General features: G+C 37.0%; 1 protein-coding gene across 5 annotated transcripts in view; it reads left to right on the top strand.

Moving 5' to 3' along the window:
• Positions 1–21707, top strand: part of RAPGEF6 (Rap guanine nucleotide exchange factor 6) — a gene marked incomplete at both ends in the record, with an annotated part of 241187 nt that overhangs the window by 22009 nt on the left and 197471 nt on the right. For all 5 annotated transcript variants that reach the window (XM_079703308.1, XM_079703306.1, XM_079703304.1 and 2 more), the window contains 3 exons: positions 3632–3702; positions 4644–4700; positions 10150–10233. In XM_079703308.1, coding sequence (XP_079559434.1) covers positions 3632–3702; positions 4644–4700; positions 10150–10233 — 212 coding nt within the window. The remainder of the gene's footprint in view (positions 1–3631; positions 3703–4643; positions 4701–10149; positions 10234–21707) is intronic.

Genomic DNA, 21707 nt, shown 5'->3' on the forward strand with positions numbered 1-21707 from the left:
TTTTCCTGTTTCTTTTCATGCCTGGTGATTTTTAATGGAGTACCAGAGATTGTGAATTTTACTTTTTTATGTGCTGGGTATATTTTATTTCCTGTAAATATTCTTCTGGGACACAGGTAATTTGGAAATCATGTGACCCTTTGGGGCTCTTTTTTGAGCTATGCTACGTAGCACCAGAGTAGCATTTAGTGCAGTGTTAATTTTGCCCAGTACTGAATCCAAAGGCTTTTGAGTACTCTACTAAATGCGTTCTGAATTATGAGATTTTTCCACTCTCCCTGGTGGGAATAATAACTCTTCTGGTCCCTGTGTGAGTTTTGGGTATTGTTCCCTTTAATCCAAGAAGTTTAAACCTTAGAACTGTTGATGTTTTGGTCCAGAGAATCCTTTATTCTGGGGGCTTGTCTTGGGCATCATAGGATATTTAGTAGCATCTCTGGCTTATAGTCACATGATGCTAGTATTGCCCCACCTTCCCCTCTGAAAATTATGACAACCCCAAATGTCTCCAGATATCACTATGTCACCCAGGGGGCAAAATCAGTCTTGATTGAGGACCACTACTCTAATCTTTTCAGATGGTTCCTTCCCTGAGTTCAGGTATTTCTTCATGTACATGGAAAGATCAGTACTCAACCTAGACTCAAGTGAGACCTTCTGTAGGTTTTCAGAACATTCTTTTCTGTGTAGTATGCGCTCTCTTTGTCCGGCTCTGCAAACTTGAGCTACCTTCTACTCTGCAGGTGGCCAGCTACTTCTTCTCAAGATACCACCAGGCAGTAAGGTGTGATAATTATATGAATCACCTAATTCGTTTCCCCTCTCTCAAATGCCACTGTCTTTTTTTCGTAATGTCTTATCTGTTGGAAAATGTTTCATTTATTTATTATGATTTTTAGTTGTTTTAGATGGAAGGTAAGTCCAGTTCCTCTTATTCCATCTTGAATGAAAGCTGAAGTCTCAAAAGTTTGTCTTTTACTTTGGAAGGGATGTTTTGTAATGCTCCTGACACTGCACCCCTGAAAACGTTAAAATGGCAGGTCTTTGAGCCCTCATAGAGTTAATATCTCACTTCCAGGAGTTCAAGTGTGTTACCCAAGACTCCAGGGTACCAGCCACTCCTTGCTCATTCTCTTGTTCATTCTGTTCAGTCAGCAAAATACATATGTAGTGTGTCAGGTGGTGTAGATGGCTTCAGGTTATATTATGGTAGAGACTGAGAAAGTTGCAATAGCCCTTAGGCAAAACTGTAAGTTAATATTGTTCTGCACAACTGCCAAGTGTTTCTTGTACTTTTTACTTTAGTAACTGGAATGGCAAAGAATACATTCACCAAATCAATACCTGAAGCTTAATTAATCATTCCTTCAACAATATTGTGTCTGGGACTTGCAGCTGTGCCCAGAGCTAAAATTTGGTTATGTCTGTGACAGTCTGTAGTCATTTTTTAGGATCCGTCTGATTTTTGCAGATGATGCATGAGAAGGGCTGTCACCCCTGCATACCTTTTTTTTTTTTTTTTTTTTGCAGTTCGTGGGCCTCTCACTGTTGTGGCCTCTCCCATTGCGGAGCACAGGCTCCGGACGTGCAGGCTCAGCGGCCATGGCTCACGGGCCTAGCCGCTCCGCGGCATGTGGGATCTTCCCAGACCGAGGCAGAGACCCGTGTCCCCTGCATCGGCAGGCTCACTCTCAACCACTGTGCCACCAGGGAAGCCCATCCCCTGCATACTTTTAAGCCTTTACTGGCGGCCCTAGTCTTTGCTTCTTTGCCTCTTTGGAAAAGCAATATTGTCTTTTATTTAGTATCTTGTTCTGGGGAATGGGGCAATTTCAGAGGTTTCCACTTGACTTTTTCCACTATGACAGCTTTTACCACATAGGTTCCTTTGTGGGAGTTATTCTAACTGCCAGATAAATAAATTCTAGTTATAAACTTGGGGAGTGGAGAGAGACAAGACTATTAGGTGGGTCTGCAGGCTCAATGAGTTCACTATGAGCCAGACTTTTTCCAGGACTCTGTTTCTGACCTCAACTCAAAGTTTTGGCTAGGAGGTTGTTTCTTTTGCCCCACAGAACCTTGACTTGGATCATTCTCTTAGTTCTATTCAGCTGGTAGCTGGTCTGGTCTAAGAAGGAATCACATATCCGGTTCCTTGGTGCTGTTTCATGTGGCCTTTCTCTTTCAATGAGGCTATTTTGGGCTTCCTCACAACATTGGTACTCTCAGGGTATTTGAATCTTAGAAGTTACACGACCTCACTTTTGGCACATTCTTTTGGTCAGAACAAATCACAGGACCAACCCAGATCCATGAGGAGGGCACCTAGATTCCTAACTTTTGATGAGGGAGTGACAAGGTCTCATTGCAAAAGAGCATATGGCATAAGACATATCATTGTAGCCCTCTTTGGAAGTACAGTTTATCATATCACTGCTCCATCTGCTGTCTTATAGAATTTTATAGACCATTTTTAGGTCTGTAGACTCATTTGCTGTGGTTTCCTCTTTTAATCTATTCATTTCTTTATATATATATATATATATACTTAAAAATCTTTTTCTCTCTTACTTTGGTAAGGATTTAGCAGAGATGTGTGTGGTCATTGAATCCATCATGGTTAATTGGCAGTTGTAAGCTTTGGAATCAGAGATTATTGCTTTTTTTCTTAGAGCTTCCTTGTTGTCTTAGTAGCATATTGGAGAAAAAGGTTGTCTTATGTGTCTTTTCTTTTTTTCCTCTCTGTCATTTGGTAATTCTCTTGTTATATATCAAAGAGAGTAGTGTTTGGGAGCAGTCGGTCCTGGTATAAAGGCATTACTCCTTGTAAGAGAATAAGGAGGTAAATTTTGCATAGAGAATTTAAGCTTCTTTATAATCACCGTGCACCAACATTCTGTGGTAAAATACTTTTTTCTGTCAGGAATGTTCCTTGCTTCCACATTTTCCTTTTGCTATGCCATTGCTCTTAGCTGAGGTTATACTATGCTACTATACTTTATTAACCTGGGTTTATTAATATCTAATTATCTGAATGAGGGCTAGAGAAATGTTCCCCACTCCCCAGAGAGTGAACAATAGCATTGTCCCATTGGACGTCAGTTTTGTTTAGTGGTAGATTAATACCACCTTGAGTCCGTTTGAAAAGAGTTTTTTTTAGAAAATCATATTTTAAGAGGAATATTGACAAACAGAATCATCTCCAGAGGAGATCAGTTAGGATGCCTAAAGATCTGGAACCTGCAAATATTTAGACTTTGTTATCTGGAGGAAAAAAAAAAAAGACTTATAAGAAGAGAAGATAACTGTTTTCAAATATTTGGAGGTCACTAAAGAAGAAAGATTGCATCTGTTTAGAAATGAAATAGACTTTTATATGAATTAATGAGTTTTTGATTTCTGGCATTGTTTGAGTAGAGGTTGTCAGCCATGCTGAGGAGGGGTTCCTGTGTGGGTTGAGGAAACTCTTCTAAACCTTTTCAGATCTATTGTAATTCAGAGATTTTGTGACTCTTCTGTAGTTAACAGTTGTGTCATAAATGGTTGTTTGCTTAAAATCAGAATTGTGGGATATCATTATATTTTAAAAAGTATATTTGAAAATTAATCTAAAATCTTTTCTGTTCTACAGGACTTAAATACTATTTATTCTTATCTTCATGGAATGGAAATATTATCAAATCTCAGGGAACATCAGCTTAGGTAAGTGTGATGCTGTGTTTAAGAGCATATGCTAAGGAGTTATTCAAATGAGTTTGGATAGATAGTTGCAGGGACCAAATCATTTAGGGGCTTTTTATAGGATATGCAAAGAAATGGGCCTTTCTCATTCCAGTTTTCCTTAGCCCTGGGACTTTGAGCAAGTCTTAACATCTAAGCTGCAGTTTTGTCTTCCATAAAATAGGGATAAAAAGATTACCTTTGTTACAGCATTTTGAGGATTAAATGAGAATATTTAAGGCAAAGTGCAGTGCTAGCTAGTGAAAACAGAACTTTCTCTTTGTAGTTTGTATTGATATTTATTGTATCAAATGCTTGAGATGGGCATGGTATGATGTAGTGTTATATTAAAGTGGAAGGAGCAAGACTCTTGATTTGGCATAAGCTCCTATGGACAGTACCCATAAGCTTTCCGAACCTCATTTTTCTATTCTGTAAAATGAGTTTTCTCTCCTGCTACCTTGTATCATTGTGATTATATTTGTAAAAATACTTTTGAGTGCTATAAGCACTAACTGTTATAACTTTGCATAATATTTTAATTAAACTGTGTTTTTCTTCCATGACCAGCTTACTCATCACTTTTTCTGGCTATTCTTTAAGTTTCTGGCTATGGACCAGATTCTAAATATAATTGTTTGGAATTTATTATTTTCTGTTTTCTGTGTAACATAATTTAGATATTAGTATATGTCAAGTAAGTGTATCAAGAAGAAAGAAAAAACTAGGGCATTAGTAGTAAAGTATTTTTAAATGCAAGCAAATTTATATTCAGCAGATTTGTGTGTGTGAGATTATATTTTTAAACTCTAGTGAAAAATTTAGTGATAGATCTGATCATTTTCTGTTGTAATTATAACAATTTTTGAAACAATTCAAATAAAATAATTTAAAAAATTTTTACTTTTTAAAAAATATTTTAGATTAATGTCTGCAAGAGCACGCTATGAGAGATACAGTGGCAATCAAGTTCTTTTTTGGTAAGTATTTCCATAATTAGCTTAAATTAATGTTTAAAATTTAGATTGTTAGCATTGAAATTCATTTGATTCTGGAACAGTTTCTGTAGAGGAGATTGAAATATATTCCTAAACTGTGAAATATAATATACATAGGGCTCACAGAAGTTGTACAGTGCAACGAAGTTTAATAAATATGTACACCTGTGTAACTACTATGCAGTGAATATGTAGAACATATCAGCTCTTCAGAAGGCTCTAGTCAGCTGTCTTGGAAAGGTAGTCTAGTTCTGATGTCTGTCACCTTAGATTAGTTTTGTCTCTGTGAATTTCATATAGATAAAATCTGTTGGTCAGGCTTTTTATACTTCACAAATGTTGGAGATTCTTCCATGTTTTTGCATTCATTCTTTTTCAGTGTTTTACAGTATACAGTTATGTGAAAATAACATAATTTGTTTATCCTTCCCACTATTAAATATTTGGGTTGTTTCCAGTTTTTCCCTATTATGAATAGTAAGTTTCTATGAATATTTTATTCATGTGTCTTTGTACCTCTATTTACTCATTCTTCTTGGGAATATTCTTAGGAATAAAAGCATTGGAAATGCACGTGCTCAAATTTAGGAGATTTTTTTAAAATAAATTTATTTATTTTATTTATTTAGTTTTGGCTGCGTTGGGTCTTCGTTGCTGAGTGCAGGCCCTCTCTAGTTGCAGCAAGCAGGGGCTACTCTTTGTTGCGGTGTGTGGGCTTCTCATTGTGGTGGCCTCTCTTTTTGCGGAGCGTGGGCTCTAGACACGCGGGCTTCAGTAGTTGTGGCTCATGGTCTCTAGAGCTCAGGCCCAGTAGCTGTGGAGCACGGGCTTAGTTGCTCCGCGGCATGTGGGATCTTGCTGGACCAGGGATCGAACCCATGTTGTCTTCATTGGCAGGCGGACTTTCAACCACTGTGCCACTAGGGAAGTCCCAGGAGATTGTAACATTAGAATCTAAAATATTTATTTAATTTTATCTCGTGATTTTGTTTTTTGTTTACCTGCTTACTAATGATGATGAATGATTTTCATGTTTTTATAGGCTATTTGGATAGCTCTTTTATGATCTCCTGATTCAAGTTTTTGACCATTTTTTAGTTGGACTATCTTATTTCTATTGATTTGTAGAAAATTTTTGTGAATTCTATATCTGAGTCCTTTGTTGGGTACATAAGTTGTGAATATCTTCTCCCACTGTGTGGCTTGCTTTTTTTACTCTATTAATGGCATCTTTTGAAGAGAAGAAATTTCTTACTTTCTCAATTTTTCCGCTTGTGATTAGTGCTTCTCATGTCCTGTTTAAAAAAACAAAATCTTTCCCTTCCTCAAGATTATGAAGATATTCTTCTCTGTTTTTCTTCCAAAAATTTTGGCAACAGTGATCTCTTTTATTATATATATGCAGCTGGTATAGAGAAATGGTATTAACTTCAGTGTTTCATTGCACCCTGCGTTTGTCATTATTTCTAAGTATTTACTAGATTCATGGATTTTAATAGCTTTATTTGTTCATTTGTTGATTCATTCACTTACTATTAAATGTTTGTCTGCTATACACTATGCTTAGCCTGTTGTAGAGTGGTGGGAAGACACGGGATTTGCCCTTATGAGTTTATTGTATAGTGGGGGAGAGAAAGTTAATTAAAATAGCTACACATATTTAAGTGCTATCAAGGAAAAGTATAGATTTATAGATAAGTGGAACAGAATTGAGAACTCATAAATAAACCCTTATATTTATAAACAGTTTCTGTGTTTTTTTTTTTTTTTTTTTTTTTTTTTTTTTTGTGGTACGTGGGCCTCTCACTGCTGTGGCCTCTCCCGTCGCGGAGCACAGGCTCCGGACGCGCAGGCCCAGCGGCCACGGCTCACGGGCCCAGCCGCTCCGCGGCACGCGGGATCCTCCCGGACCGGGGCACGAACCCGCGTCCCCTGCATCGGCAGGCGGACTCTCAACCACTGTGCCACCGGGGAAGCCCTGTGTGTTTTTTTTTTTTTTAATGGCCTTGTAGCTGTGTAGCTAAGATGTGCACACAATGTGGGTATAACACAACTGAGTATTAAAAAGGAACCACCAGTGAACAGTTTATTTTTGATGAAGGTACTAAAGCATTTCAATTGGGAAAGCATAGTTTTTTCAACAAATGGTGCTGGGTTGATTGAGTATTTATATGCAGAAACTTAATTTAGATTCTTATCTTACACCACACAAAAATTAATGAGATATTCACTTTACACCCATAATAGCTACAGTTGCAGGTGTGCGAAATGGGTAGAGGGGATCACCTGTATGGAAATGGATGGAAACTAAATTTTTGATAGTGAGCATGCTATAGGTTATACAGAAGTAGAAATATAATGTTGTACATATGAAACATATGTTGTAAACCAGTGTTACTTCAATTAAAAATATATTTTAAAAAGTAGCTGCAGTCAAGGGTAAAGAAGATGTGGCACATATATACAATGGAATATTGCTCAGCCATAAAAAGAAACAAAATTGAGTTATTTGTAGTGAGGTGGATGGACCCTAGAGTCTGTCGTACAGAGTGAAGTAAGTCAGAAAGAGAAAAACAAATACTGTATGCTAACACATATATATATGGAATCTAAAAAAAAAAAAAAGGTCCTGAAGAACCTAGGGGCAGGACAGGAATAAAGATGCAGATGTAGAGAATGGACTTGAGGACATGGGGAGGGGGAAGTGTATGCTGGGACGAAGTGAGAGAGTGGCATGGACATGTATACACTACCAAATGTAAAATAGATAGCTAGTGGGAAGCAGCCGCATAGCATAGGGAGATCAGCCCGGTGCTTTGTGTCCACCTAGAGTGGTGGAATAGAGAGGGTGAGAGATGCAAGAGGGAGGAGATATGGGGAAATATGTATAGCTAATTCACTTTGTTATAAAGTGGAAACTAACACACCATTGTAAAGCAATTATACTCCAATAAAGATGTTAAAAAAAAAAGTATCTGCAGTCTAAAAGCTAGACATAACAAGTGTTGGTGAGGATATGGTGACACCTGGAATCGTCATATATTTGTGGTGCAGATGTAAATATAGCCACTTTAGGAAACGATTGGCAGTTTCTTAAAATTTTACCATATGACCCAGTAATTCCACTTTTACATATTTACCCAAGAGAAATGAAAACACGTGCAGAGACTGTACATAGATGTTCTTAGTAGCACTATTCATACTAGCCTAAAACTCGAAATAATTAAATTGTTCAGTGAATAGATAGATAAAATGCTCTGCATCTATATAGTGGAATACTATTTGTCAATAAAAGGGAATAAAATGCTGCTACACACTACAACATGGACAAACCTCAAACATACTATGCTAAATGGAAGAAGCAAGATAGAAACATCACATATTACATGATTCCATTTATACGAACTGTCCAGGAAAGACAAATCTATAGAGACAGACCAGGTTATTGGTTACCTGGGGCAGGGATTGACTGCAAACGAGGCATAAGAGATCTCTTTGTGTTGCTTGCACAGTTCTTTTCAGTATCATAAAAGTCATTGAATTGTGCACTTAAAATGAGTGAGTTTGTGGTATATTGATTATACCTCAGTTAAGCTGTTTAAAAATTAATATAAAGAGTTACCCAAATCTGTATTTGGCTAATCATAAACAAAGGAATTTCTAAAAAATGAATGTGGAAGTTAATTAAGTAAAGAGTTTAAATTCAGAGATTAGTGGAAGCAGAGAAAAGAATGTGTATAGTTGATCTTAACTGGGAAGCATCATGATAGAAAGAGTGAAAATAAACCACTGTGTTCAGTGCCATGAGCAGAGAGGAAGAAACAGGAAGAGAGGGGTGTGGAGAGCCAGGTGGAGACCACCTTAATAGTTTTTGTTCTTTATTTTAGGAGCAGTGTGAAGCCTTTGAAAGGAGTAAGATCTGACAAGATTAAATATGCCACTCTTCTCTAGGCTAGATTATTCTTAGATTCATTTGCTTGCAAAGAGAAAGGAGATAGCCGCATGTTAAAAGACTTTCACTTTCCTTATGTTTACTCATCAGATGCATTGCCAAACTGTGCTCTGAGAGTGGAATTCTCTGCAAGGTTTGAACAGTTTCTGATTCGTGAGCTGACATGGCTCTCTTGGTGGTAGGAGTGAATTTCAGGATTTCTCCTCCATTTGTGGTAGAATTTACTGACAACTTTGTGACTGTTTCAGCAAAGTGAGATAAAAATTAGAGGCTTATGGTAGCATCCAATCATAACTTTCTTCTGTCTTGATTTTGGGCAGAATTTTCTTTTACTGATTTTATTCCTTCTTGTACAAAAGTCATGTTTCAAAAGAATTAGAAAGTAAAATTTCCAAACAAGGAACCTTAAATAGGAGATTTTCAGCCATTTGTATCTTCCTTCTGTGAAGATGGAAGGGATGGATATAAAGAACTTTAAAGTATCTTCTGGAAACTTGATGATACTTTTTTCTTATGGTAGGCAATAGGATTCACCCAGAAAGCTCATCCTGGGTGCTATGTAGAGTGGTTTGGAGGCTTAGTTTTCTGGGTGGAGGATGGTACTATTCATTGAGAACGAAAAAAATGAAGCTTGAAAGAAATGATAGGTCGATTTTGAACATGTTGAGGTTGAATTGTGTGTTAGATATACAAGCTAACATGTCAAGTCGATAGCCAGAGAGATGTACAGTTCTCCAGCTCAGAGGAAATGTTTATTTTATAAAATTAAAATTGTCTACATATTGGAATTAATTGAAGTTTTAGGTATGGTAAATTAAAAATACTTGAGAGAAAGAGAAAAAGATTAGATTATAAAGTAACATCTAACAAGATTCTCAGTTTCCATTGGAGATTTAACTGAACTAAAAATGATGATGGACTTAAGTCATCTGATATTCTTTTATCCCTCAAACACACGTAAAGTGAAAGATTGGGTAGGCATTTAATGTATTTCTGTCAATAAAATTTAAGAGAAAGAGGTAGACCCAAATTATAGTTGAACATGAAGATGGAACATCGATAAACTTGTGAATTCCAAACATTATTGTCTTTAATATACAATAAACTTGTAATATACATAAAAGTTACCAGAAATAGAATTTTTTAATATGCACATGTAGTACAATATTTAAGTTAATCTTCATCAAATGTGGTGATCCAGTACACAAAAATGAGGAATGGGAAGTTACTGATATAAATTAATAAGATAGAGCTAATAAACATACATTTCTGAAGCCTATATCTTAAGCTAGTGATTATGTAAGATATGAACATGGTCTGTATGAAACCTTAGGCAACAGGCAAAATTTCCAAGGAGAGTTACTTTTTAATGATTTATGACATTAGAATATTTTTCATGTTTTGTATTTTGTACTGAATCCATATACATGTGAATGTGTGTATTTATTTACTCATCTATTTACTTATTCATTTAAACAGTTCAGAAACTATTGCCAGATGTTGGTATATCCTGCTTTCTGGATCTGTGCTTATGAAAGACTCCATGGTTTTGCCTCCTTGCAGGTATGTTTACATTTGCTGCTTAGTGTATGTGGTAGGCAAAGTTACATTACAACTAGTTATTTTATTTCTTACGTTAAACTATTTTTATGTAGATGTGTATTTTCTCTTAGTAGGTGATACATTTTAGAAATGTCCTTGCTTTTTGGTACTATTTGAAGTACTTAGCAGGAATCAATCAATATGATATTTCATATTTCTTGGGGTTATAATCTATAGTTTACACCATGGCATATTATACTGCTATTTATCTTTAGTTGTATGTGAGATTTGATCTCATTTGTCTGATGGTTTTGCATTCATTGCTGTTAGTTATCGGGAGGCAATATATCTTTATAGTTAAGAAATCGGTTTTTAGAGTAATGCGAACTAGGCTAGTATCCTGATTTTGTCACTTATTAGTTTTATGACTTTGGACAAATTATAGTTTTCTTGTATGTAAGAGGATAATAATAGAACCTATTTAAGTGCCTTATGAGGTTATAGCAAGCTACTACTCAAAGTTCTCAATGGAACTCTGTAAAAGTTGACATTCTAGAGCCAGACTGCTTGAGTTCACGTCTTTGCTCTACTGTATAATACTTCTTGGACAAATTACTTAATCCCCTTGTGCCTCGGTTTCCTCATTTGTAAAATAGGGACAATAATAAGATGTATTTCGTAGGCCAGCTTTGAGTAATAAATGAGTTTATATATATATAGAGAGAGAGTTCTTAGAACAGTGCCTGGCTGTTACAAGTAATTGTTAATTATCACCATCAGAATTATTAGGTAAAAGAAGAGTGGTTGGAAAGATGATCAGATATACTATTCTTAGAGAATTTGGTCTGTTAGTAATTCTTAAGATTTTGGGGCCTCAAATTATAATTTGGTGACATAAAAATGTAATTTTTTGGTGATTTTTCCCAATAATGCTGAGAAGAGATTTTTAGGCTTTTAAGGTAAGACTTCTAATTGCAGCTAAATTAATTTAGTTGCAAAAGTATTAAATTTAAGTATCAAGGTACATTCTACTTGACAGATGGTATGAGACATCTCAGTTTTGATGCCATTTTTAAAGCCATGTCTTTATTCTTAAAACTTTATATCATCAACTTTTGGTTAAATGAAATCTATACTTCTTGATTAGTAGTATAAAGCATATTGTTGACTGTTTTTACAAATGAAATACATAATAGTTCTTGGTTATTTAAGCCTTTTGGGTATTGTTCCTTTCCACTGTTTCTGAAAGTCACTTTAGTGATTTGTAATGAGTTAGCTACTGACACAGAATAAGCTGGGCTGATACTGACTGCAGTTATATTTTAAGATTATTAGTATTGTTCTTGTGAATATTTTATCACCCTTTTCTGCTGTTAGGAATAGTCAAGGACTTTATGTAGCCATTAATCAGCCACAATAATTCACCATGAGTTTGTGATCGAGACAATGAAGTTTATCTTTTAAATAATTGATAGTATGAGTTTTTTTTGTTTTGTTTTTTCTTTTTTTGAGCTGTACCACTCAGCTTGTGGGATCTTAGTTCCCCGACCAGGGATTGAACCTAGGCCCACGGCAGTGAAAGCACCAAGTCCTAACAACTGGACTGCCAGGGAACTCCTGATAGTATGAGATTTTAAAACAATAAAGTCATGGAATGCTTTACTGTAACCATCATGAACTTCACAGCAAACATGATTGTAGAAGTCTATTTAATCGTTATTTAGAGAGCAGTTCCTAGGTAGGAGATTTATATTTTGTGTTTGAGAGATACTTGTAATAGGTTATTGTTAGGATTAAATGAGTCAATACAAATAAAATACGTAGAATAATGCTTAGCATATATTAAGCATCAAATAATTTTTGGCTTCTGTTCATTATAATAGCGTTGGGATATGATCATTATGGTAATCAACAGATATGAGCACTACCTAGTATAAGACAAGCAATAATAGTGGTTTTCTAGGTTATAAAAATACAGCCTATTTCTCTAGATATTAAGGTATTTGTTACTCCCTTATCAGTGAGTAGACAGAAACCAAACAGTAATTTGAACAGGGACAGTTTAAAGAATTATTAACTACTTTAAGAAGTTAGGTACTAAGAAGGATAAAGGAACTAAGGGAGAGAGTACCCAAGGAAGGAACAAACTTGAAAGGGGAGCCCTCTCCCCAAAACTAAAATTCAGAACTTGTTGGTGAATATGTTACTTGTAGCCCAATAGCTAATGGAGAAGTTCACTTGGTTGCCCTGGGCCAGAGCTGTCCACAGTTATTGAGTCAGGGCTGGTAGGAAGAGATCCTCTGACCAGGACTGGTAAGCAATAAAATCCTCCCTCACCCCCACCCGGCCCAGGGTGCAGATGGGCCCTGAGGCTGGAGATAGGACCTCCCTTTGCTTTACACACACATACACCACAGAGCAAAGAATACTTTCCTACTGCGGTGTCCCTGTACTAGCACTCTTTAGTGACAGAGCTTTAACATTTCCAGCTGGCCAAAGGAGAATCTTGACTAAATCCAGATGCTTTATTACAAAGTAAATTTGAAACTGAGAGCAAATACATTTGAACTTGAGAGGCAATAAATAAATGGTACAGTCCACTCTCTTGGTTACTCAGTTTTCATTCTGAACACATTTGAGCTTCCATCCAACTCTGTTTCCACCTAACAAGATGTAGCTATCGTTCATATAAGTAAAGAAGTTCCTACTCTCTCCCCAAAATAAGGAGATGCACAGTCCCAACAGTCATTACTCGCTGTTTATTACATATTCCATCACAGTACTCTGAATATTCTATTAACTACAAACTACTTTGTAAAGTTCACCTCCAACAACTTATATATAAAGTAAATAGGGGGAAGAGAGGGAAGAAGAAAATGGTTAACATTTACACAACTCCAGACATATACACAATATATAGTCCTTGTTTCTGTAACTGGTCACAAGCCCGTAGTTGGTATCTCTCGCTTCCTTTTTTTCACCACCCATTCAGTACTTCCGGCCTCAGCCAGAATTTCAGCTGTTCTGCGTTCTTTACTTGATGATGGGCACAAAACTTCCATTTCTGAAGGATCGTTAATTATCCTGCCCACCCCACCCCCCGTCTTTGGTTGCCGTTAGTTTTCCATTAACCTTTAACAGCGGACTTGAAAGTACTACAAGGAGCCTAAATGAACCCCCTGGGCTTCAGATGTAGTTCTCCTGGCCCCCATTGTATGCAGCAACTCAGTTTCTCCTTGGTGATTGGGATCAATCACTCAGGCCAGCAGAATAACCCCTTTTCCTGCCTTTTGGTTCAGCGGCCAGGTGGAAGTCTCTAATTCAGTGGAACCGTTGCTGTGTTTCCATAGCTAGACATAATCTAAGACTAAGAATCAAAACCAGCAGAGCTCACAGTTTTAGGGAGGGGAAGTAAAAATTCTGTGAATGAATTATTAAGTATAACAGTGAGAAGAGCCACTCCTATTTCCACGCCTTGAATATCAGAGCCATGTATTCTGGCTGTTGGGGGAGACAAACCATTGCTGTACTTCTGCTGCTGCAAAATGAGTACCTTGATTGAAAATGATGCTGTCTAGAGTGCCGAGGCAATAGATAGGCATTTTGTGAGCCTGTGGATAGTGGTGCTGACAGAAGCATTATGGGCAGGAAAGGCAGATCATTTCCAGAATATATGCCTGTTCCAGTGAGGACAAATATAGTCCTTCTCCATGATAGAAAAGGTTCAGTGTAAATAATCTGCCTCTAGCTGACTAAATAGTCCTCCTGAGGAATGCTTCCATATCAGAGACTCAGTATTGGTTTCTGCTCTTGGCAGATTAGGTACCCAGCAGTAGCATTGGCAGTTGAGCCGCTGCATATTTTCCATCTCTGTCACAATAACCACTTCATTTGTGGGCCCATTGAACAAGCACTGACTGGAGAGAAAGAGTTTGATTGACATCCGTAGAGCATGTTATTTTGTTTACCTCTACAGTGGATGCCCTGTGTGCATTCACAGGGTACACAGGTATCTTCAAAGTCTGTATCCATTTTGAAAGAGGTCCCTCCATATACCTCTTCCCAGACTTCCTTGTTACCAGTCTTCCAGTCCTTTTCCTTCCAGGTCTCTGACTATTCAACCAAACCATTAGTAACTGCCCCCATGAATGTTTAGATATTGATCTAATAATTCTGGCCTCTCTCAATCCAGATAAAATGGACAGCCAAATGTATTGCTTGAAGTTCTATTCCCTAGAAGGATTTTCCTTCACTACCTTCCTTCAGGGTCACCTTTGAGTGGGGCTGTCCACTTTGGGGTAGTACTAGCATGTTGTGCAGACTCATCTGTGAAACAGGCTCAAGTTTTTTCTTCTTCGGTCACTTGGTCATAAGGGACTCCCTGGGTGGGCATAGGCACAGATTGAGGTGGAGGAGGCAATGCAACAGGAATTGGTATTGAAGGAGTCTGAGCCACCTGCTCATGCAACTTATTCTGGACCTGGGTAAACTTGATCTCTTATATACCATATTTATTTGATAATAGATTGCTACTGCTCATGCCCAACCCTTATGGCTAGGAATGCAGTTCATGATAGGAAGTTCAGGCTGCATAGTCACCTGATGTCCCATGGTTAGGCATTCAGCCTCTACCAACGCCCAGTAGCAAGCCAGAAATTGTTTCTGGAAAGTAGAATGTTATTTGCAGAAGAGAACATGGATATTTCAGAAATTCTAGAGACCTGCACTGTCATTCTTATATTAGTGCTTGTCAGACACTCCCTAGAATATCACTATTTGCCGTGAACACTAAATAATCCATCATTGGATATGCTGGATCATAAGGCCCAAGTAGTAGAGTGGCTTCTACGGTGTCCTGAACTTGGCGGCAGCCTTATGGGCAACTCTGAAGATGGGTCAAAGTAGCACACCTTATGTTACCTCCAGAATCTGAGAAAACTAACCAAACATTGTGCCTCTTCTTTTGTGCTAAATGGTATGAGGTGCAGCAACTTGTATTTCACCTTGTAGGTGATATGTTGTCATGCCCCAAATTATGGAACTCCCAGAAATTTGACTGAGGGGGCAGGTCCTTGAATTTTTGTAGCATTTATCACCTAAACTCTAGTTTGCATATATTTTAATGAAGCATCTAAAGTGCAGCCCCTTATCTTGTAATGAAGTTTTATATGTAATTTAAACTAATAAAATATATTTTACAGTTTACAATAAACAAAGGAGAAAAGGAATAAATCAAATCTGAAATATCATTGTCTTTCTTTTGAAACGGATTTAGTGTTTTCTAGAATTGAGTCCATTTTCTATTTGTCACCGTAAATTTTCAGTGTAGCTCAAGAAAACAAGGACTTCATTACTGTGATTTTTATTTATTTATTTATTTTAAATAAATTTATTTTTTAGATTTTTGGCTGCGTTGGGTCTTCGTTGCTGTGTGTGGGCTTTCTCTCATTGTGGTGGTGGTGGGGGGCTACTCATCGTTGTGGTGCGTGGGCTTCTCGTTGCGATGGCTTCTTTTGTTGCGGAGCATGGGCTCTAGGCGCCCGGGCTTCAGTAGTTGTGGCATGCAGGCTCAGTAGTTGTGGCTCACGGGCCCTAGAGCGCCGGCTCAGTAGTTGTGGTGCATGGGCTTATTTGCTCCGTGTTATGTGGGATCTTCCCGGACCAGGGCTCGAACCCGTGTCCCCTGCATTGGCAGGCAGCTTCTTAACCACTGCGCCATCAGGGAAGTCCCATACTGTGATTTTTAAATAAAATTTAATGCGTGTGTTGATTGAAACATTCATTTATGCAGCAAATAAGCATTGATCGTCATCTCCATGTAAGACACTGGCATTAAGAAAAAAAGACTGACTTAACTTGGTGGAATGGGATGACTGCTTTGTTTAAAAAGGGCCCTTGTTGTGTGACACTAGAAGAAAACTTTATTGGGGAGGCAACTGTGGAAATGGATTCTACAGATAAGCAGGATTAGGTCGGCAAAGAAGGAGGGAACAGGTATTTCAGTCAGAATATCTCAAGCACTGAGAGATAATTCATTTAGAAAATATTTATTGAGTGCCTGCATGTGTCAGGCACTCTTCTGGTCATTGAGGTTGGGAAGGGTTAATCACCTTTCACCAGCACTGTAAATAGCATTGTCCTTTTTCTACAGACGTAATTTTTAGAATAATTTTTTTTGATAAAGTAATGAATTTGTACTGTTCGAAAGTCAAAACAGTATAACAAGTTGTACTTTAAGAAGTATTATTCCCACTTTTATTATTATCCACACCATTCAACCCACCTGTGTAGAAAGCTAACCACTTTTATTAATGTCTTACATATCTTTCTAGATTTTTTAAATATATGTGAACAAAAACAAATACATATTCTTATTTTTCCTATTTCTGACCCAAGTAGGAACTTTATTCAGTAGTTTTAACTCCTTTATTGTGAAATAAATGGGGAAAAGTGCAGATAACCTAAATGTACATGTTAATGCATTAGTATAAATTGAACATTTGCCTAATCACTACTCTCAGATCAAGAAATTGAAATTTGTCAGCACCCTGGAAGGATCCTTGCTTGTCGTTTCTCAAATCAGCTCTCTTGCTTTCCCCCCAAAGATCATCATTTTCCTAAATCTTAATCAATCTTGAATAGCTATAGAATTTTAGCCTGAGGATATGTATTGTAGTTTAGTTTTGGTTACTTTTGAACTTAATAGGAATATACTCTTCCATTCTTTTTATATGCCTTCTTTGGCCTAATGTTATGTTTATGAGATTCATCTGTGTTATGCATGTAGTTAGTTCATTCTCATAGAGTATTTCATTGTTTCCATAGTTGAGGGCTATTAAAAGTAAAGCAGCTGTGAACATTCTTGTACGTTAGATGCACATGTTACATTTCTGTAGGTATACCTATCAGAAAATTGTTGGCTTATAGGATGTGCCTGTTTTCAGCTTTAATTGTTCATTGCAAGTTGTATTCCAAAGTGGATGTACCAATTTACACACCCAGGAGCAGTGCATGAGAATTCCTATTGTTCCACATCCTTAACAACACTTAGTATTGTCATTCTTTTTATTTTTTTTGACTGCTTAATTTCAGTTATTCTGTTGAGTGTGTTGTGTGTGTGTGTGTGTGTGTGTATGTGTGTATCTCTTAGTTTTGCTTTGCATATTACTGCTTGTTGATGAGTGAGTACATTTTCATTTAAATAACCTCTTGTAAAGTGCTTCTTCAAGTCTGTTCCTCATTTTTCTAATGCATTGTGTTTTTGTTATTGAGATGTGGAAATTCTTTGTGTATTCTGAATAAAAATTCTTGCTTGATTATTTATATTACACATTTCTTTTCCCTACTCTGTGCCTTGTATTATTCTTTTAGTAATGTCTTTGGGTGAGCACAAGTTCTTAACTCTAAATAGAGCAATTCAGTCTTTTCCTTTTTGTCTTCTCTGCTTAAAAAATATTTCTGTAGCTGAGATCATGAAGGTATTTTCCTTTTTTACTTTCTAGAATTTTTCTCGTTTTCCTTTCACATTTAGAACTGTAGTCTACTTAGAATTGGTTTTTGTGTATGGCATAGTGTTGCATGATTTTCCATGTGGATTCCTGTATGTTCTTCTCCCACTCTCATTCAGTGCCACCTTTTTCAAAAATATCCACATATTTGTGTACCTATTTCTGGGCTCCTATTCCATTAGGTTTTGTTTATCCTGCTTGAATAGCACATTGTTGTAATTATCATAGCTTTATGATGTGTCTTGAAGTTTAATAGAGAAACTATTAGTGAGAAACTGCTGAACTGTGTTTCACAGTGGTTGTACCATTCTAGACTTCTACCAGCAATGGATAAGAGTTCTGTTCCTATTTTTTTTTTTTTTTTGTGGTACGCGGGCCTCTCACTGCTGTGGCCTCTCCCATTGCGGAGCACAGGCTCCGGACGCGCAGGCTCAGCAGCCACGGCTCACGGGCCCAGACGCTCCGCGGCATGTGGGATCCTCCCGGACCGGGGCATGAACCCGTGTCCCCTGCATGGGCAGGCGGACTCTCAACCACTGCGCCACCAGGGAAGCCCCTGTTCCTATTTTTACATAGTCATCAACATGTGGTGTCCTCAGTCTTAGTTTAGCTATTCTAGTCACTGTGAAGTAGTTTTAATTTTCATTTTCCTGCTCAATAATGATATTGAGCACTTTTCCTTGTGCTTATTGGCCATTGCTTGCCCTATATTCTTTTGTGAAGTATCTCTTTAAGTTTGTGTGTGTGTGTGTGTGTGTGCACGTGCGTGTGCCTGTTTTAAGGTTGAGTTATTAGTCTTTATTATTTTGTAGAAATCTTGAATACATTCATGATGCAAGCTGACAGGTATTGCATGCATTTTTATCTCATTTGATTTGCGTTTTCAGTTTCTTAAGTCTGTCCTATTTAACAACTTTATTAAGGTATAATTGACATAAACTAAACTGCACATATTTAAAGTTATAATTTGATAAGTTTGACATATGTATACACCCATAAAACTACCATGTCCAACCCCCTCAAAGTTTCCTCAGGTCTCTTTGTAAACCTTGCTCATCCTTCCTTGCTCTGTCCCTTCATCCCCAGAGATCACTGAATCACTGATATTTTTTTGGGGGGGGGTCACTATAAATCAGTTTACATTTTTTATAATTTTATACAAGGTGAAGCATATAATATATACTCTTTTCTTCTCTGGTTTCTTACACTCAATAAAATCATGTTGAGGTTTATCCATGTTATGCATATCAATATTTAACTTTTATTGCAGTATCCTTTTTTTTTGGATATATCACTATTTGTTTAGCATTCAACTACTGGTGGACATTTAGGTTTTATCCTATTTTTAACTAGTGTTGCTATGAACATTTGTGTCCAGGTCTTTATATGGACATATGCTTCCATTTCTCTTGAGTAAATTTTTAGCAATGGAATAACTGGGTTAGAAGTCTTCATGTGGACACATACTTTGATTTATTTTGAGTATATACCTAGGAATAGCTAGTGATGTAGTGGATGTTTAACCTTTTAAGAAAGTTCCATACTCTTTTCCAAAGTTGTTGTGCCACTTTATACTCCCACCAGCAGTGCATGAGAGTTCCAGCTGTTCCGCATCATATCCTTACTAACACTAGGTATGGTCAGTATTTTTAAGTTAACATATCCTAATTTGTATGTGGTGATATCTGATTGTGATTTAAATTTGCATTTTCCTAAAGACTAATGATGGTGGGCATCTTTTCATGTGCTTATTTGTCAATCATATATCTTTTGTGAAGTGTCCTTTTGAATCTTGCCCATTTGGGGAAGGGTGGCTTGTGTGTGGGGGGTGTCGGGGGGTTGGCAGAGTTGTTTAATTTCTTATTTTTGAGTTTCAGAAGTTCTTTATATATGCTATATACAAGTCCTTTAACAGGTGTGTAACTTGCAAATATTTTTTGCCAGTCTGTGGATTGTGTTTTTCATCTGTTAATTGTTTTTCAAAGTGCTGAAGAACTTAATTTTGATGAAGTGCAGTTTATCAAGTTTTTTTTTTTCTTTAATGAACTGTGCTTTTGTTGTATGTAAGAAATCTTTTATTAACCCAAGGTCACTAAGAATTATCTTCTATAATTTCTTCTGCAAGTTTTATAGTTTTAGATTTTACTATAATCTGTTTAGGTCTGTGATCTACTTAGAGCTAGTTTTTTTACATGGTGTGATATATGGGTCTAATTTCAGTTTTTTACCTATGCATATTCAATTAGTCCAGCAGTATGTGTTGACAAAACTATCCTTTCTCTGAATTACCTTTGCATATTTGTTAAAAAAATTTTTTTTGGTGTGAACTCTTTTTTTTTGAATTTTTGAATTTTATTTACTTTTTTATACAGCAGGTTCTTATTAGTTATCCATTTTATGCATATTAGTGTATATATGTCAATCCCAATCTCCCAGTTCATCCCACCACCAACACCACCCCCACGCCAGTTTCTCCCATTGGTGTCCATACGTTTGTTCTCTACATCTGTGTCTCTATTTCTGCCCTGCAAACCAGTGAGCTCAACTTTTTATTTTATATTTGTTTAAATTTAATTGATTTATTTTTCTACCTGGTGCCAGTACCACATTATCCTGACAACTGTACCTTTATCATAAATCACAAAATAAGGTAGTATGGGTCCTCCAACTTTACCAAGTTGTTTTGGTTACTATAGGTTTTTTATAATTCCTTATGAATTTTAGAATCAGTTTGTTAATTAAAAAAAAAAAAAAAAAAAAGCCTGGGATTTTGTTTGGGAATGCATTGAATCTTTAGACCAGTTTGGGGAATGTTGACATTTTAACAGTCAACTCTTGAACCATGAACAAGATGCATCACTCTTATTAACTTAGGTCTTCTTAAATTTCTCATGGCAATGTTTTGTATTATTCAGTGTTCAGGTGTTGCATATGTTCATCTTATATTTTGTATCCTTACTAAATTCATATATGAGTTCCAGTAGCTGTTTTATAGGTTTTTAGGATTTTCTAAATAAGTGATTTTGTCATCTGTGAATAGACAGTTTTGCTTCTTTCTTTTCCTAATGTGAATGCCTGCCCCCTCTCCCCGACCTGTTTTCCTGCCTTGTTGCACTGGGAAGAAACTACAGTACAATGTTGAAGAGACATAGTAAAAGTAGACATCTTTAACTTGTTCTCAGTCCAAAAGGGGAGTTGGTGATGGAAAGGTGGAAACATTGAGTTTTTCACCAAGTATAATCATAACTCTAAAATTTTCGTAGATGTCCTTTATCTAGTTGCCTGTTTGTAATCTCTACTTTCCTGCACTCTCATCATTAGGCAGCCACTGCTCTGCTTTCTGGCATATAGATCAGTTCACGTTTCCGACTATTTTATATAATTGGAATAATATGTTGTATAGTTTTTAATAGCTAAGGTGTTTTTTTTTGTGTGTGTGTGGTACGCGGGCCTCTCACTGTTGTGGCCTCTCCCGTCGCGGAGCACAGGCTCCGGATGCGCAGGCTCAGCGGCCATGGCTCACGTGCCCAGCCGCTCCGCACGCAGCATGTGAGATCTTCCCGGACCGGGGCACAAACCCGTGTCCCCTGCATCGGCAGGCGGACTCTCAACCACTGCGCCACCAGGGAAGCCCTATAGCTAAGATTTTTCACTTAGTGTAATGTTTTGGGGATTCCTTCATGTTGCTGTGTATACCAGTAGCTCATTTTGTAAATTTGCTCAGTATTCCATTGTGTGGATATACCACAAGGTATTTATCCTTTCATCTATCGAAAGACATGAAGTTTGTTTCCAATTTTTGGCTGTTACAAATAAAGCACCTGTGAACATTTATGTACAAATCTTTGTGTGAATAGGTGCTTTTGTTTTTCTTAAGTAAATACCTAGAAGTACAGTGGCTGAGTTGTATCGTAGATATGTTTAACTTTTTAAAAAAACTGCCAAAATGTTTTGTTGAGTGGTTTTATCATTTACATTCCCACTACC

This window comes from Hyperoodon ampullatus (genome assembly GCF_949752795.1).
Source record: "Hyperoodon ampullatus genome assembly, chromosome: 4".
Classification (NCBI taxonomy): domain Eukaryota; kingdom Metazoa; phylum Chordata; class Mammalia; order Artiodactyla; family Ziphiidae; genus Hyperoodon; species Hyperoodon ampullatus.